Source organism: Microtus ochrogaster, chromosome X (assembly GCF_000317375.1).
Source record: "Microtus ochrogaster isolate Prairie Vole_2 chromosome X, MicOch1.0, whole genome shotgun sequence".
NCBI classification, from domain to species: domain Eukaryota; kingdom Metazoa; phylum Chordata; class Mammalia; order Rodentia; family Cricetidae; genus Microtus; species Microtus ochrogaster.
Genome location: NC_022026.1, coordinates 49233826 through 49253468, shown reverse-complemented (window position 1 = coordinate 49253468; position 19643 = coordinate 49233826). Strand labels below are relative to the sequence as shown.

At 40.9% G+C, this 19643-nt stretch overlaps 1 protein-coding gene across 1 annotated transcript in view; it reads left to right on the top strand.

The window, feature by feature from the left end:
- Positions 1 to 19643, top strand: part of Adgrg2 (adhesion G protein-coupled receptor G2) — a 124128-nt gene that overhangs the window by 35702 nt on the left and 68783 nt on the right. The window contains exon 2 of the mRNA XM_026784849.1: positions 17525 to 17643. Coding sequence (XP_026640650.1) covers positions 17526 to 17643 — 118 coding nt within the window. The 5' untranslated portion in view covers position 17525. The remainder of the gene's footprint in view (positions 1 to 17524; positions 17644 to 19643) is intronic.

Below are 19643 nucleotides of genomic sequence, written 5' to 3'. Positions count from 1 at the left end.
TCTACAGAGCTAGTTCCACGACAGGCTCCAAAGCCACAGAGAAACCCTGTCTCGAAAAACAAAAAAACAACAAAAAAAGAAGATTCTTGAAGCAATGGATCCTTCTTCTGATCATCCAGAGCACGGTATGATTATGCTAAGTCCTGGAAAAACATTCCTGAGAATTTACCTCCTATTTTTACTAGACATGAACATAGCTATCCAGCTAATATTTTGATGATTATTAGAGAAACAATGCGTCTATGCAGTGGTTCTCAACTTGCTGGTTGTGATAGCCTGCATATAAGTGATTTACATTACAAATTATAACAGTAACAAAATCTGAGTTATGAAGTAGCAGCAAAGTAACTTTACAGCTGGAGGTCACTACAACATGAAGAACTATATTAAAAGGTTGGAGCATTAGGAAGGCTGAGATGCACTGCTCTACAGAAGATAACTCCTTCAGGGAACCCTAGGGAAGAAAAAGATCCCATTCACATATCATCAAAAGAAAAACTATATTTGTCCAGCCCTGGCATCTCACTTGACCTTTCTTAACATTAATGTCATAACCACAAACAAATACCAAGTTCCAAGACACCAGGGCAAAGTAAGCTTTCAAAAAGTTTGAGAAAAACATCGTTCGGGAGGGGAAAAAGCAAGTTGGCATGGAAATAAAGCACGGACTGTGACTATGGTGAAGGGAAGAAAAGCATTTGAAAGAAATAACCTTTTCTGGCTTCTGAGTTGTACTGAGTGGTCTGATGTCATTAGCAAGATGATCCTATTGATTTTCTTTGATTAGTTTAGTAAACAAATAGAAATCTAAGCATTTTACCACTCACAGTGTGTTATTTCCTGTACTTAAAAGGCGTATTTTCTATTCTCATAGCTTGGGCTGCCACATGAGGAAAGGGGCAATCTTAGACATGTTCCTTAACCCTTAGGTGTCTGGCTTGAAAATGTATTTTCTCATTATATTTCTCCTCTTAGGAGTAATGGGAAGAAGAAATGTCTAGAACACTTTCAATAGATGTCAACAGCAAATTATTGTCCTTGGGAGGTTATCACCAGAAAATACTCTGAGATGACATGCTGACCACCAGTTTCCATGCTATAGTCTGCTGGCTGCATCCCTCCATGCACAGGGCCCTCATACCATACAATGTCTGCAGCATTTCAGAGTATATTCATCTCTTTTCCGCTGCTTTGTGTTGGACTCCTGACCGCAATCTCTCATAGCAGATGGAATCACCGTCACAAGGAGACATGACAAAGGGAGACAGATGTTGTGGAATAATTAACTGTGTAAAGACGTGTTATGCCACGCACCGCGCCCCCGTGTCTCTGTGCGCTGGCACCCAATTTGCGCACTTCGGGCAAGGGGGCTGGAGGTTGAGAATACACAAACACACACAGAGAGAGCGACAGAGACACGGGTCATCCTTGAATTCCCCAAGAATGCCCCCTTTATTGTGTTCAGGGGCAGATTATATAGAGATAGCCACACCCCAGCCAAACCCACCAGAAACCACTCTCCTGCCATCAGGAACTCCTGAAGGTCTCGTGCTCAGAGCAGCTGTAGGCACTCAGATCAGGGTATTATAAGAAATTTAGGATCTGGGGTCTCACTGCTCCCAACAGTGTTACATTTGTTTATGCTGTGGAATATTACTTTAACTGTGTAAAGGTGTGTTATATTTGTTTATGCTGCATTTGTTTAACAATGTAGGGATGTCTGTTTAATTATGTAAAAAAAAGTGTTGGGTTTGTTTCAGCTTGCCTGCCTAAGGCACCTGATTGGTCTAATAAAGAGCTGAACAGATAATGTCTAGGCAGAAGAGGGATGGGGAGTCTGGCAGGCAGAGAGACTAAATAGGAAGAGAAATCTAGACTTGAGAAGATGGGAGGGAAAATGGGGTAGAAAAAGAGGGACATGCCTGAGGCCAGAAGCCAGGCAGCCACCAGACAGACAGACATGAGAAACACAAAAGTAGGACAGACAGGAAGGAAGGAAGGAAGGAAGGAAGGAAGGAAGGAAGGAAGGAAGGAAGGAAGAAAAGGTAAAACACCCTGAGGAAAAACACTGATAAAGAGAAAAGGGTTAAGTTATAAGAGCTAGCAAGAAAAGAGCAAAGCTAAGGCCGAGCATTCAAAATGAACAAGTCTCAGTGTCATGATTTGGAAGCTGGTTGGTGGCCTAAAAGCCTGATACACAAAGAAGTTGGGTTTATTCTTTTATAATGACTTCTTCACTAGAACTATCTCATGGGTCCATCAAGAACTATCTTGATCCCCTCTGAGGACTTAAGATTCCCCACTAGTCTCCAACTTTTAAAAGTCCCATCGTTTCTTACAATCATCAAACAGGGTACTAAGCTTCCCAGACATGATCCCTGGAAGGGCATGTCTTATTACCCATATTCACTGAAGAAATGTTTTCAAAGTAAATGAGGCTAGCTTTGAACAAGAGGCAGCCCAGACCACCATCTTAAACACAGTGGTTCTTTCCTTGTAATGTTTACAGAAAGCAAAGAAGGAAGTAAAAAAAGAAAAAAAAAGAATGAAGAAGAAGGGAAGGAAGAGGTACAAGTTAGCTTTTTCTTTGCAACAAAGAACTTATGTATTGGTTACATTTCTCATTCTTGTGGCCAAATGCTGGGCAAGAAGCAACATAAGGGTGGAAGGACATGGTTTGGCTCACAGTTTGAGGGGATACAGGCCATCATGGTGGGGAAAACATGGCAGTAGGTAGCTCTGTGGCAGTGGGTGTGTGCAGCTGAAATGTCTCGGCTTCACACATGTAGGCAGGACAGGAAGTAGAGAGACTAGACTCGGAAGAGGACTTGGGATATAATGCTCAAAGCCCGTCCTCCTTTCCCCATCACTCATTTCCTCCAGGTAGTCCCCTACAGGTTCCCTAACTCCCCCAAAGTGTGCTGCCAGCTGGAGATCCAGCGTAAAACCCTTGAGTGGGTGTATGTTTCGCATTCAGACTGGAACAAGTCCAAACGTGACAGGTTCCAGCAACAGCCATTTCATCAGTTGAGCTTTGGAGCACATACTCTTGGCTGAGTTCAGCAGGACAGTCCGTCTGCCCATCACAGTTGGGACCGCTTGTGCATCTGCCATCAACTGTAAGTTAGCCGCATGTGCGTTCCTGGGGGTTAGCTGGCCGTTGGAGCACTGGCGTGACCCAACATGTGGCTTTCATCATCTGGCAGGGTGGCTTAGGCTAGTTTCCGTGCTTCTGTTTGCATCCCACTTGAATGGACCCTGGGGACAAAGCAAGAACAAGGTCAGTGCATGCTGAAGGGATGGGCAGACAGACTCCACCTTTTGACAGGAGGATCTGCAGAGTCCCATTGTGAATGGATCAGCATCCTGGCGTGTGAAGACCTGATGGTCTGTGCTCTAGCATGGCAGGGAAGACCTAGACAGTCTTTTCCTAGGAAATTCACCAAAGACATGACAATCCTGAGGTTGAGGCTGAGGTTGAGCTTGAAGTCCCCATGTTGAATTTAAAAAATAGCAGTGTTACCAATGTCCTACCTTCCACAGTTTTATCTGTCAAATTAGGGCCAGATGATAACATAACTTCTTACTCATTTCCAGCGGGAACAATAAAAGTTTCTGAGTAAGCATTTCCTCATCTTCTACCCCCTAGGACTGAATTAAGGCGCAGTCAAGGGCTTAGTGCGTATCACATGGCAAGTATGTTTGGAGACAAAAGATTTGAACAAGCTGGCCTCCATTTCTACCTTGTTTCAAAGACAGACAAAGACATGCGAAAGGAAGCCTTTCTATGTGCGGTTTCCTTAATTATTTGATAGGTTAATTCTATGTGTTCACTCACTTCTTCCGTCCTCATCTGTGTATTGTTCAGTCATATTTTATCTCATTACTGAAAGCAAAGCATCAAAGCACAGTTTAAATATGGAGTGTGATGCTCGCTTTTGTCTCATAGTGGGAAAGGAAGCCCGCAGTTAATTAGGACGCGCCAGTCATAACAATCAGGGTTGATTGTAGGTACTTGTCTACACTCCGTTCTCCTGGTGAGATGTTTTCAAGGAAATGAAAGAAAGTTCATTTGAAGCTAATTTTGCGTGGCTACAGCTTAATGTGAGACTTGCATTTAAGAAATCAGTAGAAGTCTCCTTTGTGTACAATAATAATGTTTTTGTGAAACTGTTAATTGGTGAATCACTGCAGATGTGTTTACCTTTAAGGTGACAATTGCTTATATGCGCAAAAGAATTATGACCTGCTTTGAAATCATATTAATTTTAACATTTGCTGCTACTACCATGTGTGGAAGGCAGTAGTTGCCGTGTCTAGGACATTAGGGCTGGAGGCCAGAGAGTCATTTGGAGGTGACCATTTTACCGTGTGACTGTTTTTTCTTTCCCCCTCCTTCTCTCCCTTCCTTGAAGCAGGATCTTGTGTAGAACAGGCTGACCTCAAACTAGATAATATAGCTAAAGATGACCTTGAACTATTGATACTACTGACTTCACCTTTTGGTAGGGTTAGAAGTATACACCATCGTGCCCTGTTTTATGCTGTTGTGCTGGGGAGTAAACCCAGGCCTTTCACCAAGTACTTCATCAACTGAACTACACATCTGGCCTCACCTCGACTTCCCCCTCTCCTCCTTTCCATCCCGCTCTCTTATTTTGTCCTCCCAGCTTCTTTTTCTGGGTCTGGGGATGGTACCAGAAACTCTACATGCTAAGTAAGGGCTCTATCACTGAGTTGCCCCTCAGCTTTTATCATGGGGTCTATGCCTTTTCTCTGGCTTAAGCAGAGGTAACCAGCCACGTTCCATTCACTGGAATACACTTGGCCAGTTCAGGCTACAGAAGGGAAGGAAAAGAGAGAAGATATAGGACAAAGGAGGATGGAAGGGAAAAGAGAAAGAGGGAGCATTGGAGAAAATAATGCTGTCAGTGTCGCAGAAAAATGCCATGGTGGTAGCATTGTCAAGAGGTATACTAGCCACTTCGAGGATGGACTATTCCATCTCAGCACACACGCTTTCCCTACTGGCTAAGAGGTCATCTTTTGAGATGGTTCAGAAAACAGTTTCAGCAGCTCTCTCCATACCATTTAATAAGGACATTGTTCTTTCCTTTCTATGTTCTTTGGCTCTGTGTTTCATCTTAAGCTATTTCCTCTCTTTGGAGTGATCTCTCCTGTGTCCTTACATGGAGAGAGTTGTACATTCCTTAAAAGGTAGCCAGATCATTACCCTTTAGAGGCAATTTGCTTGGATCCATTTCCCTGCTCTGGATTAGAGGACCCTTCCACAGTGCAGCTTGTTGCTGCTATTTCAGATGGCACCTACAGAAATCATAGTATTCTGGACTCAGGTACCAATAGTCCCACTAGCCAGGAGGCTTTGGATATGGTATAACCTGCTTGATACATGCATGAACGCATTTGGTATATATTTACTGAATGGATTATATTTAGAAATTCTAAAAGCCAACTCACATTTGACCTCTCTCTCTCTCTCTCTCTCTCTCTCTCTCTCTCTCTCTCTCTCTCTCTCTCTCTGTCTCTCTCTCACTTTGGTTTTTTGAGACAGGATTTCTCTGAAGCTTTGGCGCTTGTCCTGGAATTAGCTCTTGTAGACCAGGCTAGCCTCAAACTCACAGAGATCTCCCTACTCTGCCTCCCGAGTGCTGGGATTAAAGGCATGTGCCACCACCACCCGGTTTACATTTGATCTCTTTTGAATGGACTATATCCAGAACCAAGCAAGCCAGTCTGTGGAGACAAGGTCTTGTATAGAAGGGTTGGAGTATAAATAGGGTGACAACAAGGTTCTAACATTTTTCATGTTTGTTCCTCAATGACAGTACTTACAAACTTAAAGCATGGTCCAGTCCGGTCCTGGACATGCCCACTAGGCCCCATCTTCACCATCGTTACTATTTATGTTATTTGTTTCCCCTACCAGTGTGGGAAAAGTTCTCTTCACTGATTCCTGGCCCCATTCTTTGTTGCCGAGGCCCTTCACCCTCTGGTCCTTTCTTCCATGATGTTATTGTCGTTGTCAGGGACTGTGAGCCAATCTCTGGTCCTCAGTCTGGGTCACTAATTAATCATTACATCCTAGGAAGCACTGAGCCTTCTAGGATGCTGCATGTCACAGTTTTGTTTTGTTCTTTGACCGGGACGCATTGCTTCAGAGAGCACAGAAGAGCTGTGTCAAAGCTTCTGTCACCTGTGCCTTTACCCACTGTGTTACCCAGCACCCTCAAAATGCATGGCCCAAGAGCCAGCTACCCCGGACAGCTAAAGTTGAGTTTTAGAGACAAACTCCCTCAAAGTTTTTCTCTCCTCTGGAACAACATCCTACATATCCAAAAGAAAGATTTCTTCCAGCTCACACCATCTGTAGAGACTACTTGCCTTTTTTTTTCTTCTTACGCTGGCTTTAGCCAGCCTGATAAATAGAGGAAGTTGGATCATCCCCAGCCTCCTGATGTCATGGTTTGGGGCACTCTGCAACTGTGGGAGGTTTCAGTTAATCTCAGCAATTGGTGAGTTAGCTGTTCTCCTCGGAGAAACTTCTCTATTCTGTGCTATGTCTTACATAAGTTGATAGGGCTTCTTTTGTGACTTGCCCTTTCCTTTTAATGATGTAAGATGGCAGCCTCCATGTTTTGTTAGTGAAGTGCTGGTGTGGATGGGATTCTGCTTCCTGTTTAGTTGCTCTGGGAGATGAGGGCTGATGTCCATCAAGGTAAGCTGGAATTCACAGGCAGGAGGATGGGGACCTTTTTAGTTAAGTTTAGGCCTCGGTGTCCATCAGACAAGTTCACAGCATTTTTTGTGCTATTGTTTTCAGCAATTTGCTCAAATGAATTCCTGCTTTCTGGGAGGAAAACTGATTTCTTGTCTCTGACATCAGAAGCCTTTGTGCCCCAAAGTAGGAGGGGAGGTGACAATGAGCAGAGAAAGTGATAACATTCCCTTCCGTTTGTCCCACCCTAGATCTTCACTCAGGCGTTCTGTTTAGTCCTCACTCTTCTCTTCTACTTTTCTTCATTAAAAGAAGCAACCTGTGCTGGGGAACCCTGTTAGCCAATCATCTTTAAGACGTAGGTCTTAGTTAAGGCGTGGTTTCTCTGGGACCCAGGGTAAAACACATGTGCCTCCCTATGTGCTCTCTCTCTCTCTCTCTCTCTGTCTCTCTCTCTCTCTCTCTCTCCTGTCTCTCTGCGCCACCGGCGGGATATTGCTGTGGCTGGATTTCTCATTTCCTGTTTCATGAGTTTTCCCCTTAAAATAAATAAAATATAATTGTTTTATCCTTAGCTAGCCGCCTGGTTATTTCAACAAACCTCACTTGTATAAATAATCCATGAAGACATTGATGTGTTCTATAGAATTAAAGTTGGCTTCACCCTCTATGTAACAGTCCTGTCTGTGAAAAATTGGTAGGATTTTTTTTATGATTTTTTATATGAGCTAACCCATGTCATTATGCAAACACATACACATATACAGCTTAATTGTTTCTTACCATGGCCTTGTGTATACATATTAGTGTATCAAGAGCTTCCTTTTTCCACTGGAAATGTCTATAATATCATCTAAATCAACTACACTTTTAGCCATTGAGTCATATTAGATAATGTGGCTCTGCCATCGTTTAAATATTCATCTCTTGGGACATTGAGAATCCCTCCCTCACCTCACATAAGGCTGTAATAGCAATGTTATTCTTGATGTGTTTCTGGATGCCAGTACACGTCTGAAGTTACAATCTCTCCACATTTTTAGTGGTTTAAGATAATATCTTCTAAAGACGTTATACACGTATGTGTAAATGCATAGCTGTTTAAACTAAGCAGCTTAGTTCATCCAGCGTTGCTTTATGCATATGATTTCAGCACTGACTACTTGGAATCAGATAACCAATTAGGTGACTCATCCCTGGGAAAGATTAATTCGCCCTCTGTCAGCAGGCCTTAGTTGCCTGTAGCTCTTTATAAATAAGGAACCTGGTTTACAAAGTGGAAAGAAGAGGTTTAAGGATGGAAAGCGGGAGCCAGGCAGTGGTGGCACACGCCTTTAATCCCAGCACTCGGGAGACAGAGGCAGGCGGATCTCTGTGAGTTCGAGACCAGCCTGGCTACAAGAGCTAGTTCCAGGACAGGCTCCAAAACCACAGAGAAACCCTGTCTTGAAAAACAAAACAAACAAACAAAAAAAAAGAGATGGAAAGCGGAAAAAGGAAGCAAATATAATTTTATTTTAATTTCTAAAAATAAAACCAATTATGAATAAAATGAAAATCACAAAACAAAATTAAAGTATATACAATTAAAAGAAATCAAAATCTCAAAAGTTTTCTTTCCCAGCAGGGGTGCATGCAAGTGTTCATTTTGCCCCGTGCTCTCAAGCTTTGGGTATTATTCGCATGTTTTTTCATCTACTGGGAAAAATAAATGCCATTGTTGTTTGGCCCTACTTTTCTACCTGAAAATGTTCCAAAGGCACAAACAGAGCCTCCTGGTGTTCATTAATCAGCTGTATTCCCCAGAATAATTAAGTGTGCTTTATTGTGGTTGTCAATAAGGTTTTGGAAGATACAACATGCTTGAGTCGTGAAATGGCATCAAAATATTATTTGAAATTCCTATGTAGAAAATAATCTCTATGAATGTTCAATAAAATTATTTCTACGGTCACCTCACAATTAATTTGTTTCCATTTGATTGTGCTAATGTTTTGGTGGCAATCATACATCCATTCGTTTGTAATCCATTTATCCAAGGACAGAACATATTTGGCCTTCAGTTTTTCTTGCCATCTATAACCATTGCTTAATGGATTTTTTGGCATGTTGGATTTTAATTCATTAAGACATGAATTTTTCCTCTTAAAGGACCTCCTATGATCAATAGAACCTCACTATGGTTATTTATTTCTTCTTTGCACTCATATCCTGGATTCCTCCTTGAACATCAACTTCTGTCCTAGCAGTAAGTTGACATAAGACAAGAGGACAATAGTTGGTTCTACGATGACCTGATAGCTTGTTTCTTCATTGAAAATCTTGATTTTGAAAGTCATGATGTTTCTATTTCACATGAGATGATACCATTAATCTGAAGTAACTGTCGACTTTGAGCTAAAAGCTGTACCAAAGAAAAGTGTTCTAGAATATTCTAAACAATACGAATCAGGGAGTCAGCAGGATTCTGTGCTATGAATAGCTCCCCTGTGTTTCTGCTCCTGCCCTCAGTCATGCTGTAATGAATGGCCCCATCTCCCCTTTTCAGCTCAGGGCTGAACTTAGTCAGTCAACAGTCACTTTCTCAACCTTCTTAGAAAAATTAATTTGCCTTTGGCTTTGGACACACCTGGTAAGTAACTACCCAGTTCTTGATGTCAAGGAGTTTAGGTTCTAGGAAAGTTAAAATGCAGAATAACTGAGAAAAAAATTAGTAAAAAGGGGTACAGAATATGAAGTGATCCGTGACCAATTGTTGTCTCTGGAAGAGTCTGCTACTCCCCTGCTCTATTCTCATCACCTCACCATCTGTTTAAGTTTCTTAAATTCATTTTGGCTCACAGAATGAGGAGAGGGGTCCACCATGACCATGAAGTGGTCCTTTTCATGCAGTGCAGGAACCAATCCTTAGGAATGATGCCACTCGTTTTTAACATGGGTCTTCCCGCATCATTTAACCTAATCAAGATCATCCATCACAGGCATGCCCAGAGACTAACTCTATCAAATGAACTCCTCACAGATGTGCTCAGAAGCTTGCCTCCTAGGGGATTCAATTCCTGGTGCATCAACACTAACCGTTAGACTATCCAGCAAACCTCTAACACGTTTAATGCCAATTTAGACTGAGCAACAATGCATATGTGAATGAGATCGCTTCCTCCCCCCCCCCCCCCCCCCCCCCCCGCGCGCGCGCCAAAAATTAACTCTTGGCTTCTGGATTTTGTTCCTGCCATTTATAATCTGTTCCCTGGTAGCAGGACTTGCGGTGTTCGTTTCTTCTGTAGCCCCACTGTCAATATGCAGCCTTGGTGTTCAGTAGTGTCGCCTTCTGGCCCAATGAAGGTCCACTTTGCATTGGCCTAACTATCTGTTCTTACTTTTATTTTCAGATGTGTACAGAGTTTCTCCCCTCTTTTCTCTGAACTTCCTGTCAGGTGAGTCAGGATAGTTCTACATGATAGTACTATAAAAACAGTGAACGCATGCGGGTTTTGTTGGTTGTTTTTTTCCCTTCCATACTCCTCTGTTTTCATTTCAGAGGCCCATTTTCCTCACAACCTCGTCTATTCTTGTTTGATTTCTAACTCTTTCCTCCCACCTGGAGCTCTTGTCCTTCAGACATTTTCGTCGTCTCCCCGAAAGACCCTCGTTGAACCTTTCTTCCCAGTAGCACAGCTCTCAGGAAAGCGTGGCGACTCTGTACTGGGAGTCGACAATGAAATGTCACGGTGCAATGAAAGCTGAAGGAGACTTATTTACATAGGATTTCTTGGACTATTGTCCTATTGTTTAGCTGTCTTGCTCTTTGGACGGGCTTCCCTGACTCCAACAGCGTTTGTCATGTTTTGAAATAGAAAATGGTACATTTTCCTGGTCACCTGAAGCACTGTGCGCATGCAACGTTCAGGGTGCCTCCCAACCAGATTTCTGTGTAACTCTCTTCTAGACGGAAATTCTGAAGTCACTACTGATTTTCAATCTTCCCCTTTTTTCCCTTTTCTTTCCTTCTTGCAGTACATTGGATCAGTTTGCAGTACCTTGCATGAACTAAGCAAGTTCTTTACTAATAACCTATGCCCAGTATTATGACTTTTCCTTTTTTTGAGACTCAAGTAGTGGCTGTTTCTGGATTTTCCTTTATATAAATTGTCAAAATCTTGTGAAAAATATAAATATTTGTTATAACAAATTTAAATTAGAGTAGTCCTATAATGACTGACAAAATAAAGAACACAGAATTAAAATAGATACTAGTAAGTTATTGTTATAAACAAGGTCTAAACACCTACTAGGCTCACACAGCTAATAGATATGGAAGCTATGATTTCAAGTGGGAGTTGACATGAATGGTAACAGAGCAAAGAAGGAAGGGCCAGAGTATTGGTTTAGGAGGTGTGGGAGGTTTGGCTTTCCCGAGAATCCACCTTCCTCTCCAGTATGATCTCCTGAAGCAACCGTACCATGTGTTCTGACCAACTCCTACTTCCAGCCCAGTGCGGGCCAGCGCCTGAAGGATTTTTATTTGTTTGCTTGTTTATTTGTTCTCGAGACAGGGTTTCTCTGTGCAGCCCTGGCTGCCTTCACCTCACTATGTAGACCAGGCTGGCCTCGAACTCACAGAGATCTGCCTGCCTCTGCCTCCTGAGTGCTTTTAACAAGAGTCTCTGTTCTATTTTGTTGCTGTGGTAACTCCTGACTATTTACTCTTACAGAGTTCAGGCTCCCCTGGGGAATGGAGACACTCATGCTGGAACAGTGTTCTCACCTCCATTAACTTCAAGAGAACTAACTCCCCTATAGACTAACCTGACCTACATCATTTACTCACTAAGACTGTCTGCCCAAGTGGTTCTAGATTGTGTCAAATGGTCAAACTACCACAGTTTCCTCTCCTGTTTCTTTTCTCTACGTAGTCATAGAATTATTTTGTAGCACCAGATTTTAGAGCAAATCCAGTTTTAAATCTTTCATGAGTGGCTGCTCTGGGGTGAGGGTGAGGTGATGTCTGCCCCTCAGTAGAAGAGATATTGGAATTCTAGTGCTTTTGGTTTTGGTTGTTGTTTTAAGTCAATTTGATCCTCCTCATCCATGAAGAGAGTGTCTTTTACATTTACCAGGTTTGAAAAACATTATTATTTATCTGACAATCCCAATAGCTGCTCAGTGTAAGTAGTGGCTATGAACTCTCAAGGGCAAAACAGTTATTGAGGAATCGTGAGGTCCTAGCATAGTACCCTGCATATGAGAGAACCTCAGAAAATATATGTAAACTAGACATAAGAAAATATTCTCGCAATAAGTTCAAACTCAGCATTAGAAACACTGCAAACTTATCTTTTGACTGCTTATAATCACAGTTAATATGTTTTGACTGTGTGCAGATGTAAATATTCAATTTATTAACCTCATCTTAACCCCTATAGAACCTTAGGAAGCTAGCCTTATTATCACTCTGATTTCTTCAGATGTGAGGTTCACAGAGGTTAATGAACATCTCAAAGTTGTACTTGTAGGAGGTGGAGCTTGGATGCTAAGGCCCACAGTTTGCTCTACCGAGCGTGCTTTCTTACCTGCATGTTTGCTTGTTTGTGCATGTTGAGCATACATACCTGAGCCTTGCGGGGAAGACCCTGAAGGGTGAGGGGAGAGAGAGGAAGTGAGCTTTCATCACCTCACCTCCAGTAGTATAGTGAGAAAATACGGAAGTGTGCAAGGGACCTGAAACAATACCTCTCCCCCTATTCTGAGCATATGTTTACTGTGTATAATTGACTACAAGTAGTGCAGTCTGATATCGATTCGCTTTTTTAAAAATGAAAGTTTGGATTTTTTTCTGCTTTAGAACATTCTTAAGGCTCATTAAGAGCATAATGCTCTACTGTCCTAGAAGAAAAACAAATCCTTTTCTTCCATTTGCTCTGATAGCTGTGAAAGCCTCACAGACGCACTCGCGCCATGTGCTTCAGCACTGGCTTCACTAGGGGTTATGGTAACTAGTCCACAAAGCTGCCATTTCCGAGTTTATGTTCAGCACTTAGCAGTTAGCCCAGCTCCTGTCATCTGTAGGCAATAGAGTCTTTTCTCTCTGGTCCTTTTTGGTATTGCTTCTCTTACTGCAGGAATGCTGACTTTAGTCCCTGGTGACCTTATCTTCAAGAAAAAAAAATGGTACCAGAATTCTTTTGTTCCATATTTACTCTGATTACTTCAGTTTACAAGATATGCAGTTGCAGTTGCTCTTACGCGTTTCTGTGAGCATCTAGAGAATTCTGTCAATTACTATTATGTGTGTGTGTGCATGCATGCATACACGCACACATGTGCGCATATTCAGTAAAGACATAAAAATTTGCCCTTGATGCTGTGTAAAGGAGTTCGGATGCTCTCTACTGTTTTTGTCTCTTCTTAGAATTTGTGAGACTAAAATTTTTGTTCCTTAATTAAATTTTCTTGGTGTGAAAACTTTGGAGACTTTGACTAGTCATACATCTTATTCAGCTTTAATAGTTCTTGTTGACCCCTTCTTTTATTTTCCCTCCAAGAATTTGCCCATTTTGTGTAGACTTTTTGAATAAAGATGGCACCGAGGCCCTTCTAGCTTCATATGTTTGTAACATTTGCAGAATATTGCCGTCCTCATCAGTTCTCTTGGTTAGTTCTTCCGTTTCCGTTTCCCCCCACCCTCTCCTTCCTGCTCTCAATTTCACCAGAAGTGTCTTCTCATAGAATAGCCTTAATTTTATTAATTCTTTACTTTGGGGTTTTTTTTTTGGTCATTATTTTATGCTTTTATTTTATCATTATTTTCTTCTTAGGGTTTATTTTGTTATTTTCCAAATTTCTTAACAGGGGCCTTAATGTATTAATTTTAAGCTTTATGTATAGCTAAAATCTCAGTGTGACAGTATCCTCAACTATAGCCCATGTTTTGATTGCAGCATTTTTTTTATTGATCAGGTTAAGTTTTTAATGAACGGTCTTGTTTATAAAGTAATGCTTTTGTTTTAAAGTATAATTTTTCTGATATCAATATAAATACAGTATTTTTTTCTGAGACAGGGTTTCATATATTAGCCAAAGTTTACCTTGAACTTCTGATCTTTCTACCTCCACTTCTCAAATGCTGGGATTTCAGGCATGGATCACCATGTCTAGCAAAATAGGCTTTAACATTCAGTACTGAGGATTGAAGCCAAGGTGTTCTGCACACTAGGAAAGTGTTCCTCCATTGAACTTTCCTTTGGACTGATTTTGGCATAGAAAGTTCCTGTACATTTACATGCATACATATCCACTATATGGCTTTTTTGTAGGTTTATTTTTTTTTTGAGACAAAGTCCTGTGTAGCTCAAGACAGCCCCAAACTCACTATGTAGCCAAGGGTGGCCTTGAACTGATTCTCTTGCCTCTGCCTCCTAAGTGCTGAGATTACCTTTGTATCATCCTGCCTGTTTTTATCTGGCGCTAGGCAAGGGCTGTACTAATTGAGCTACGTTCTCAACTCTGGTATATATTTTTATTTGATATTTCCTTAGTCCCTGTGAGAGAGTATTATTACTTGTCCTATTTAGCTTTGTTGACTTGTCACAGCCTGAATCACCTTCCCCATAGAAAGCCATGTTGAATGTCTCTGGATCCAAGGGATGGATATTAGAAAGGCTGACTGCAGTGACCGCCTGAGAGTGCACAAAGCCTTGAAATTGGAGATGTAAGGGCAAACTGTGCCACTCTTTAAAGCCTTGACCCATCTCTTAGGAATGTTTGGGGTGGGGCCTGCCCGTATACTAACCACCTTAAGTCTTTGTTCCTTCTTGCACCTCAAGTCTAATGTCTTCTTCCCAAGCATGTGTTTTAGCATTGATTTCAAGTGAGGATTTGAGTCTTTTTGTTTTGTTTTATTTTGGGTTTTTTTTTTGCTTTGTTTTGTTTTGTTGCTGTTGTTGTGCGTTGATGGAAAAGAAAATCACCATTTTTGTCTATTTGAAAATGCCTTCGCTTTTTCCTCCTTCACAAAAGATGTTTTCACTGTGAGTACAATTTCACCTTCACACACTGTAGGTAATAGTGCATTGTCTTCACATATTGTAGGTAATGGTGCATTGTCTTCACACACTGTAGGTAATGGTGCATTGTCTTGTGACTTCTGAGAAGAGACCTGTCACTCTAAAAGTTATTCCTTGGAAATGAAATGACCTTATTTTCCTCGAGCCATTGTCAAGACATTTTTTTTTTTGAAAACTTTACGTTTTCTCCAGTTTCATTATGAGCTGGTGTGGTGCAGATCTCTTTTTATTTGCTTATTGTACTTGAAATTCTATGGGCTTTTTGAAACTGCACTAATGTTTTTCCACCAGTTTAGACTCTTATTCCAAATACTGACTTCCTATTCTCCTGTCTTTGAATTTAATTTAAATGTATGCTCACCTTCTATTTCTTTTCTCCATATCTCTGACCTTTTCTTTAATCTTTCACACCTGAACCCCATTGGCTTCATTGGCCTATACCTTTAGGTACATGTGCATTTGCTGTTTAGGTTACCTTTCTTACTTCTTGTTTAATCTTCCATTTTGGTAAGACATGTTTAATATTTTATTCATGATTTTAAGTTGTTTTCAGCAGATTCTTAAATAAGCTATCTCCACATATTCCTAGAATGCAGAAGAGATTTGCTGGCTGTGGTTCTTTTACCAGAATTCAGATAAAAATTTCATTATGCTTTTACTCATGGTTTCCTGGTTTATTTGTTTCTTCTGACTGTTTTGAAAATTGATTAATCTAAATCAATTGTATTTTCACCTTTTGTGCTTGCTTTGTCCACACTAAAAGCCTCTTCAGTAGCTCCCTTTTAAATGTCCTCTTGGGCTAGACTTTTCCTCCTGCTCCTCTTCCTCCTCCTCCTTCTCCTCCTTCTCCCTTTTCTCCTTTTCCTCCTCCTCCTTCCCCTCCTTTTTCTTCTCCCTCTGCTTATTCTCCTCCTTCTTCTTGTTTTTGTTTTTGAGATAGGGTTTCTCTGTGTACCCCTGGCTGTCCTGGAACTAGCTCTGTCCAGGTTGGCCTTGAATTCATAGAGATCCACCTCTCTCTGCTTCCTGAGTGCTGACATTAAAGGTGTGTGCCACAATGCCACGACTGTGTTAGACTTCTTAGCCAACACTTACGTTTCACTGTTAATATCTTAAAGACACTTGTTATATCTTGTTACATGAGCCAATATACTGGTCATTGCGTATCTCATAGCTGTTATTAAATTTTAATAGTTAACCAAGGATAACAGACTAACCCTCACTCGGCCCTACCATGTAGTACTTTCAAATTACTTCCTCTTCTTTAATTATTCTCGATCTACATGAAGATAAATTCTCCTAGATGAAACATAGAATTATCAATTTTTAAAACATTAGCCCTCTTTTGAAGCCAGAATCACTTTATGATCTAAATCAATATCATGCTGTGTCAACAAGAGACTCATAGCCCTGATGGACAAATGTGCCCTTTAGCAAACTGGGACAATGGCATCAACCTGATAGACTTGCTCCAAAGAGTGATCAAGAGATCTCTGATCAGTGGTGGATACTGTGAGTACTCTGCAAATGCTCGCTGCGCTCCTCATTCTTTTACTCACCCGTTCGTTCAGCAAATCCTCCTTTTATACCGTGTGTGTAGGGTCAGATAGTACAGGGATTAAAGTGATGAGGGATAAAAAAAAGAAACAGAAAACCCATCGTTGTCTCATTCTCCAGGTAAAGTGGACCGTCTTCAGGAATCCCGTCATTACGAGAGTACCAGGACAGTGCATTATGCCGCAGACCCAGGAGCTCTGAACTCATTTTTTTCTAGCCTCGTCATGGTGTATGCACTTGCTACGTCCAGTTTGTAGTTATTGTGGTGGCTAGATTCTTAGACGCCTTAGCCAGGAGTTCTGCGAGCTGAGAGTACACAGCCTGCTCACAGTAACCACTCCTTTGGATGAATAAAAGGATTGTGCTCATTGGGTCTCCGTGTTCTCCCTGTGCCTGAGCCTGTGAATGTGTTACGGGCTGCTTCTTCTCTCAGCATCCCTTGTCAGCTTCAGCAGCATGACATAGCTTTAGCGCTTTCGGTTCTCTTCATGGACTGAGCTCTCCCCAAGTCTGACCCCTGTCTTTACCATGTATATCACTTCTAGTTACCTCCAATTCAGCCCTAATGTATTATGTGGAACATATTGGTCCTTGATAAAGAATGGCTGCATGATTAAATAAGTGAATGGCAAATGACCCTTTTAAATTAAAAATCTGATATAAATTTTGCATTTAAAATATTGCTATGTTGACTACTAGAGATGCAAACAATGACAATAAAGTAAGCCACCATAAGGAAGAAATGCAGTGTTCCTTTCCTCTGAAAGCATAAGAAGCAAATGAGGTAGATTGTTTGGAGGTGTCTGTGATGCATGAATGTTAGCATTGTCTCTAAAAGCTTTCTATAGTGGTCATAATTATGTATGAAACAGTTAGTTTAGTTGTTAATTTGTTCTTTGGGTATTTGGCATGTATTTTCCATAAATCCAAAAAGTCTAGCATGTTTATCACTTTAATTGTGATATCTTAGTAAACCTGGGTTTTTCATTTTGTTAGCCAGTGAGCACCTGGCATTGCTAGCTCTCTGCAAGCATGCTACAGTTATGACTATGGTACTTCTAAGAAGGCAGCATGGAGGTGATCTTACTTGAGGAATGACCTTTGGTCATTACTGTTAGGATTATGGCAGCTGTGATGATCTGTTGTCTGTCATATATTGTTCCAGGATGCTCTTCTCTGGGGGGCAGTGTGGCCATGTTGGCAGACCTGAAGAAGTTTTACTGATATACAAGATATTCCTTGTCATCATCTGTTTTCATGTCGTTCTGGTTACATCCTTGAAAGGTAAGATAATCAATTTTCCTCCCTTCCTTCATTTATAATAATAATAATATTATTATTATTATTGTTTTTATTATTACTACTACTACTACTTATGGTTGGGGCAGTATGTGTTATGGCACACGCTGGGAAGTCAGAGAACAACTTTCTGGAGTTGGTTCTCCCCTTTCACTATGTGGGTTCCAGAGATCAAACTCAGGTCATCTTACTTGCAAGGCAAGTGCCTTTACCCACTGAGCCATCTCACTATCTTTCCTTCATCTTTTTCTACTAATCTTTTTTGTATGTATGTTTTGTGTCATTGTTGATAATGTTTATTATAGTGAAATATGCATTTATATAGAATAGCTATTATCCTTTACATTTATTTCTTGAGTGTGTGTGTGCGTGTGTGTGTGTGTGTGTGTGTGTGTGTGTGTGTGTGTGTGTGTTCAGAAGACAACTTCTGTTTATGAGAGTTGGTTCTCTTCTTCCACCATGTGAGTTCCAGAGATTGAGCTCAGGTCATCAGACTTGCCTTTCTTTGGCAGCCCCAATAGTTAGCATTTTAAAACACACTGTTTGTTGGCATTAAGCACAATCATGTTTTTGGTGCAACTATCACCACTATTCATTTCCAGAATATTTTCATTGTCCCAGTTAGTAACTATGTGCTAATCCTCCCTGTAACTTATTTACTTTTAGCGTGCATGGATTTTTCTCTTCCAGGTGCCTCACATTCGTGAAAACACAATATTTATCCTTTTGTGTCTGGTTCATTTCACTTAACATATTTTCTTTGACCATCTACGTTGTAGTTACGTATCAGAGCTTCATTTGTTTTCAAGGCTAAATATATTCGATGATTGTAGGTACCTGTACCACATTTCTTTCATTCAGTCATCTGTTCCTGGACATTGTGGTGGTTTGTGTCCTTTAGCTGCTGTGAATAATACTGCTATGAGCCTAGCTGTGCAAAGCTCTGATTCTGTGCTTTTCTATTTCTTTGTGGGATACACCTAAGATTAGAATTGCTGGGTCACTTGCATCTTTGAGGAACTGCCAGCCTGTTTTCTGTAGTGGCTATACATTTTACATTCCTTCACACAAAGCATAGGAATTCCAGTTTCTCCACATCCTTGACAACACTTATTGTTTTCTTTTGTTTTGGTGGTAGGAATGAAGTGACATCGTACTGTGGTTTTGATTTGCATTTCCTTAGTGGTTTGTGGTTTCAGCATCTTTGGGTGCACTTATTAGCCATTTTACCTTTTATTTGGAGAAATGTCTATTCATATGACTTTCTCATTTTAAAAATTGGGTTGTCTTTTTTTTTCCTTTTGCTTTTTAGTTGTTGACTAGGAATTATTTATATATTATGGAAATTAATCCTTTATCAGGTATCTGATTGGCAAATAGCTTCTATTTTCACCCACCATAGTATCCTCCCATGAATGCAGGTTTTTTAATTTTAATGAGGTCTAATTACTGTATTTTACCTTTATTATTGATAATGTAGTACCAAAATCAAGAGACTCTCTTTGCCAATTCCAGTGTCAGGAAGATTCACTACTACATTTTCTTCTAAGAATTTTGTGGTCTCAGCTCTGACACTTAAGCCAACTTTGCTTCACTGAGGGCTATTCTTGTGCCTGTAGCTCTCCCATTTTTCTATTACCATTTGTTGAAAGGACGATCCTTTTTCCTCTGAGCGTTCTCAGCATCTTTGTCATCTAACCAAATGTATGGGGATTTCTTTTGGTGTTTGTTTTGAACACTATCTACTTGAAGGCATTTTCATGTAGAAATTGCAAAAAGAACATAGTCAAATGAAGAAGAATGCTTTTTTTCAGAAAGGGGGGATCTTCGGAAGTTTATGGGGAAAGGTGGCCAGGAGAGGTGAGTGAGGAAGGGAGTGGAAGGCCAGGTAGTACTAAGGCCTCAGTCCTGTTTGGTTTTTTCGTCTGGTGCTTGTTTGTTTGATTTTTATCTCTTCCTCCTCCTCCTCCTCCTCCACCACCACC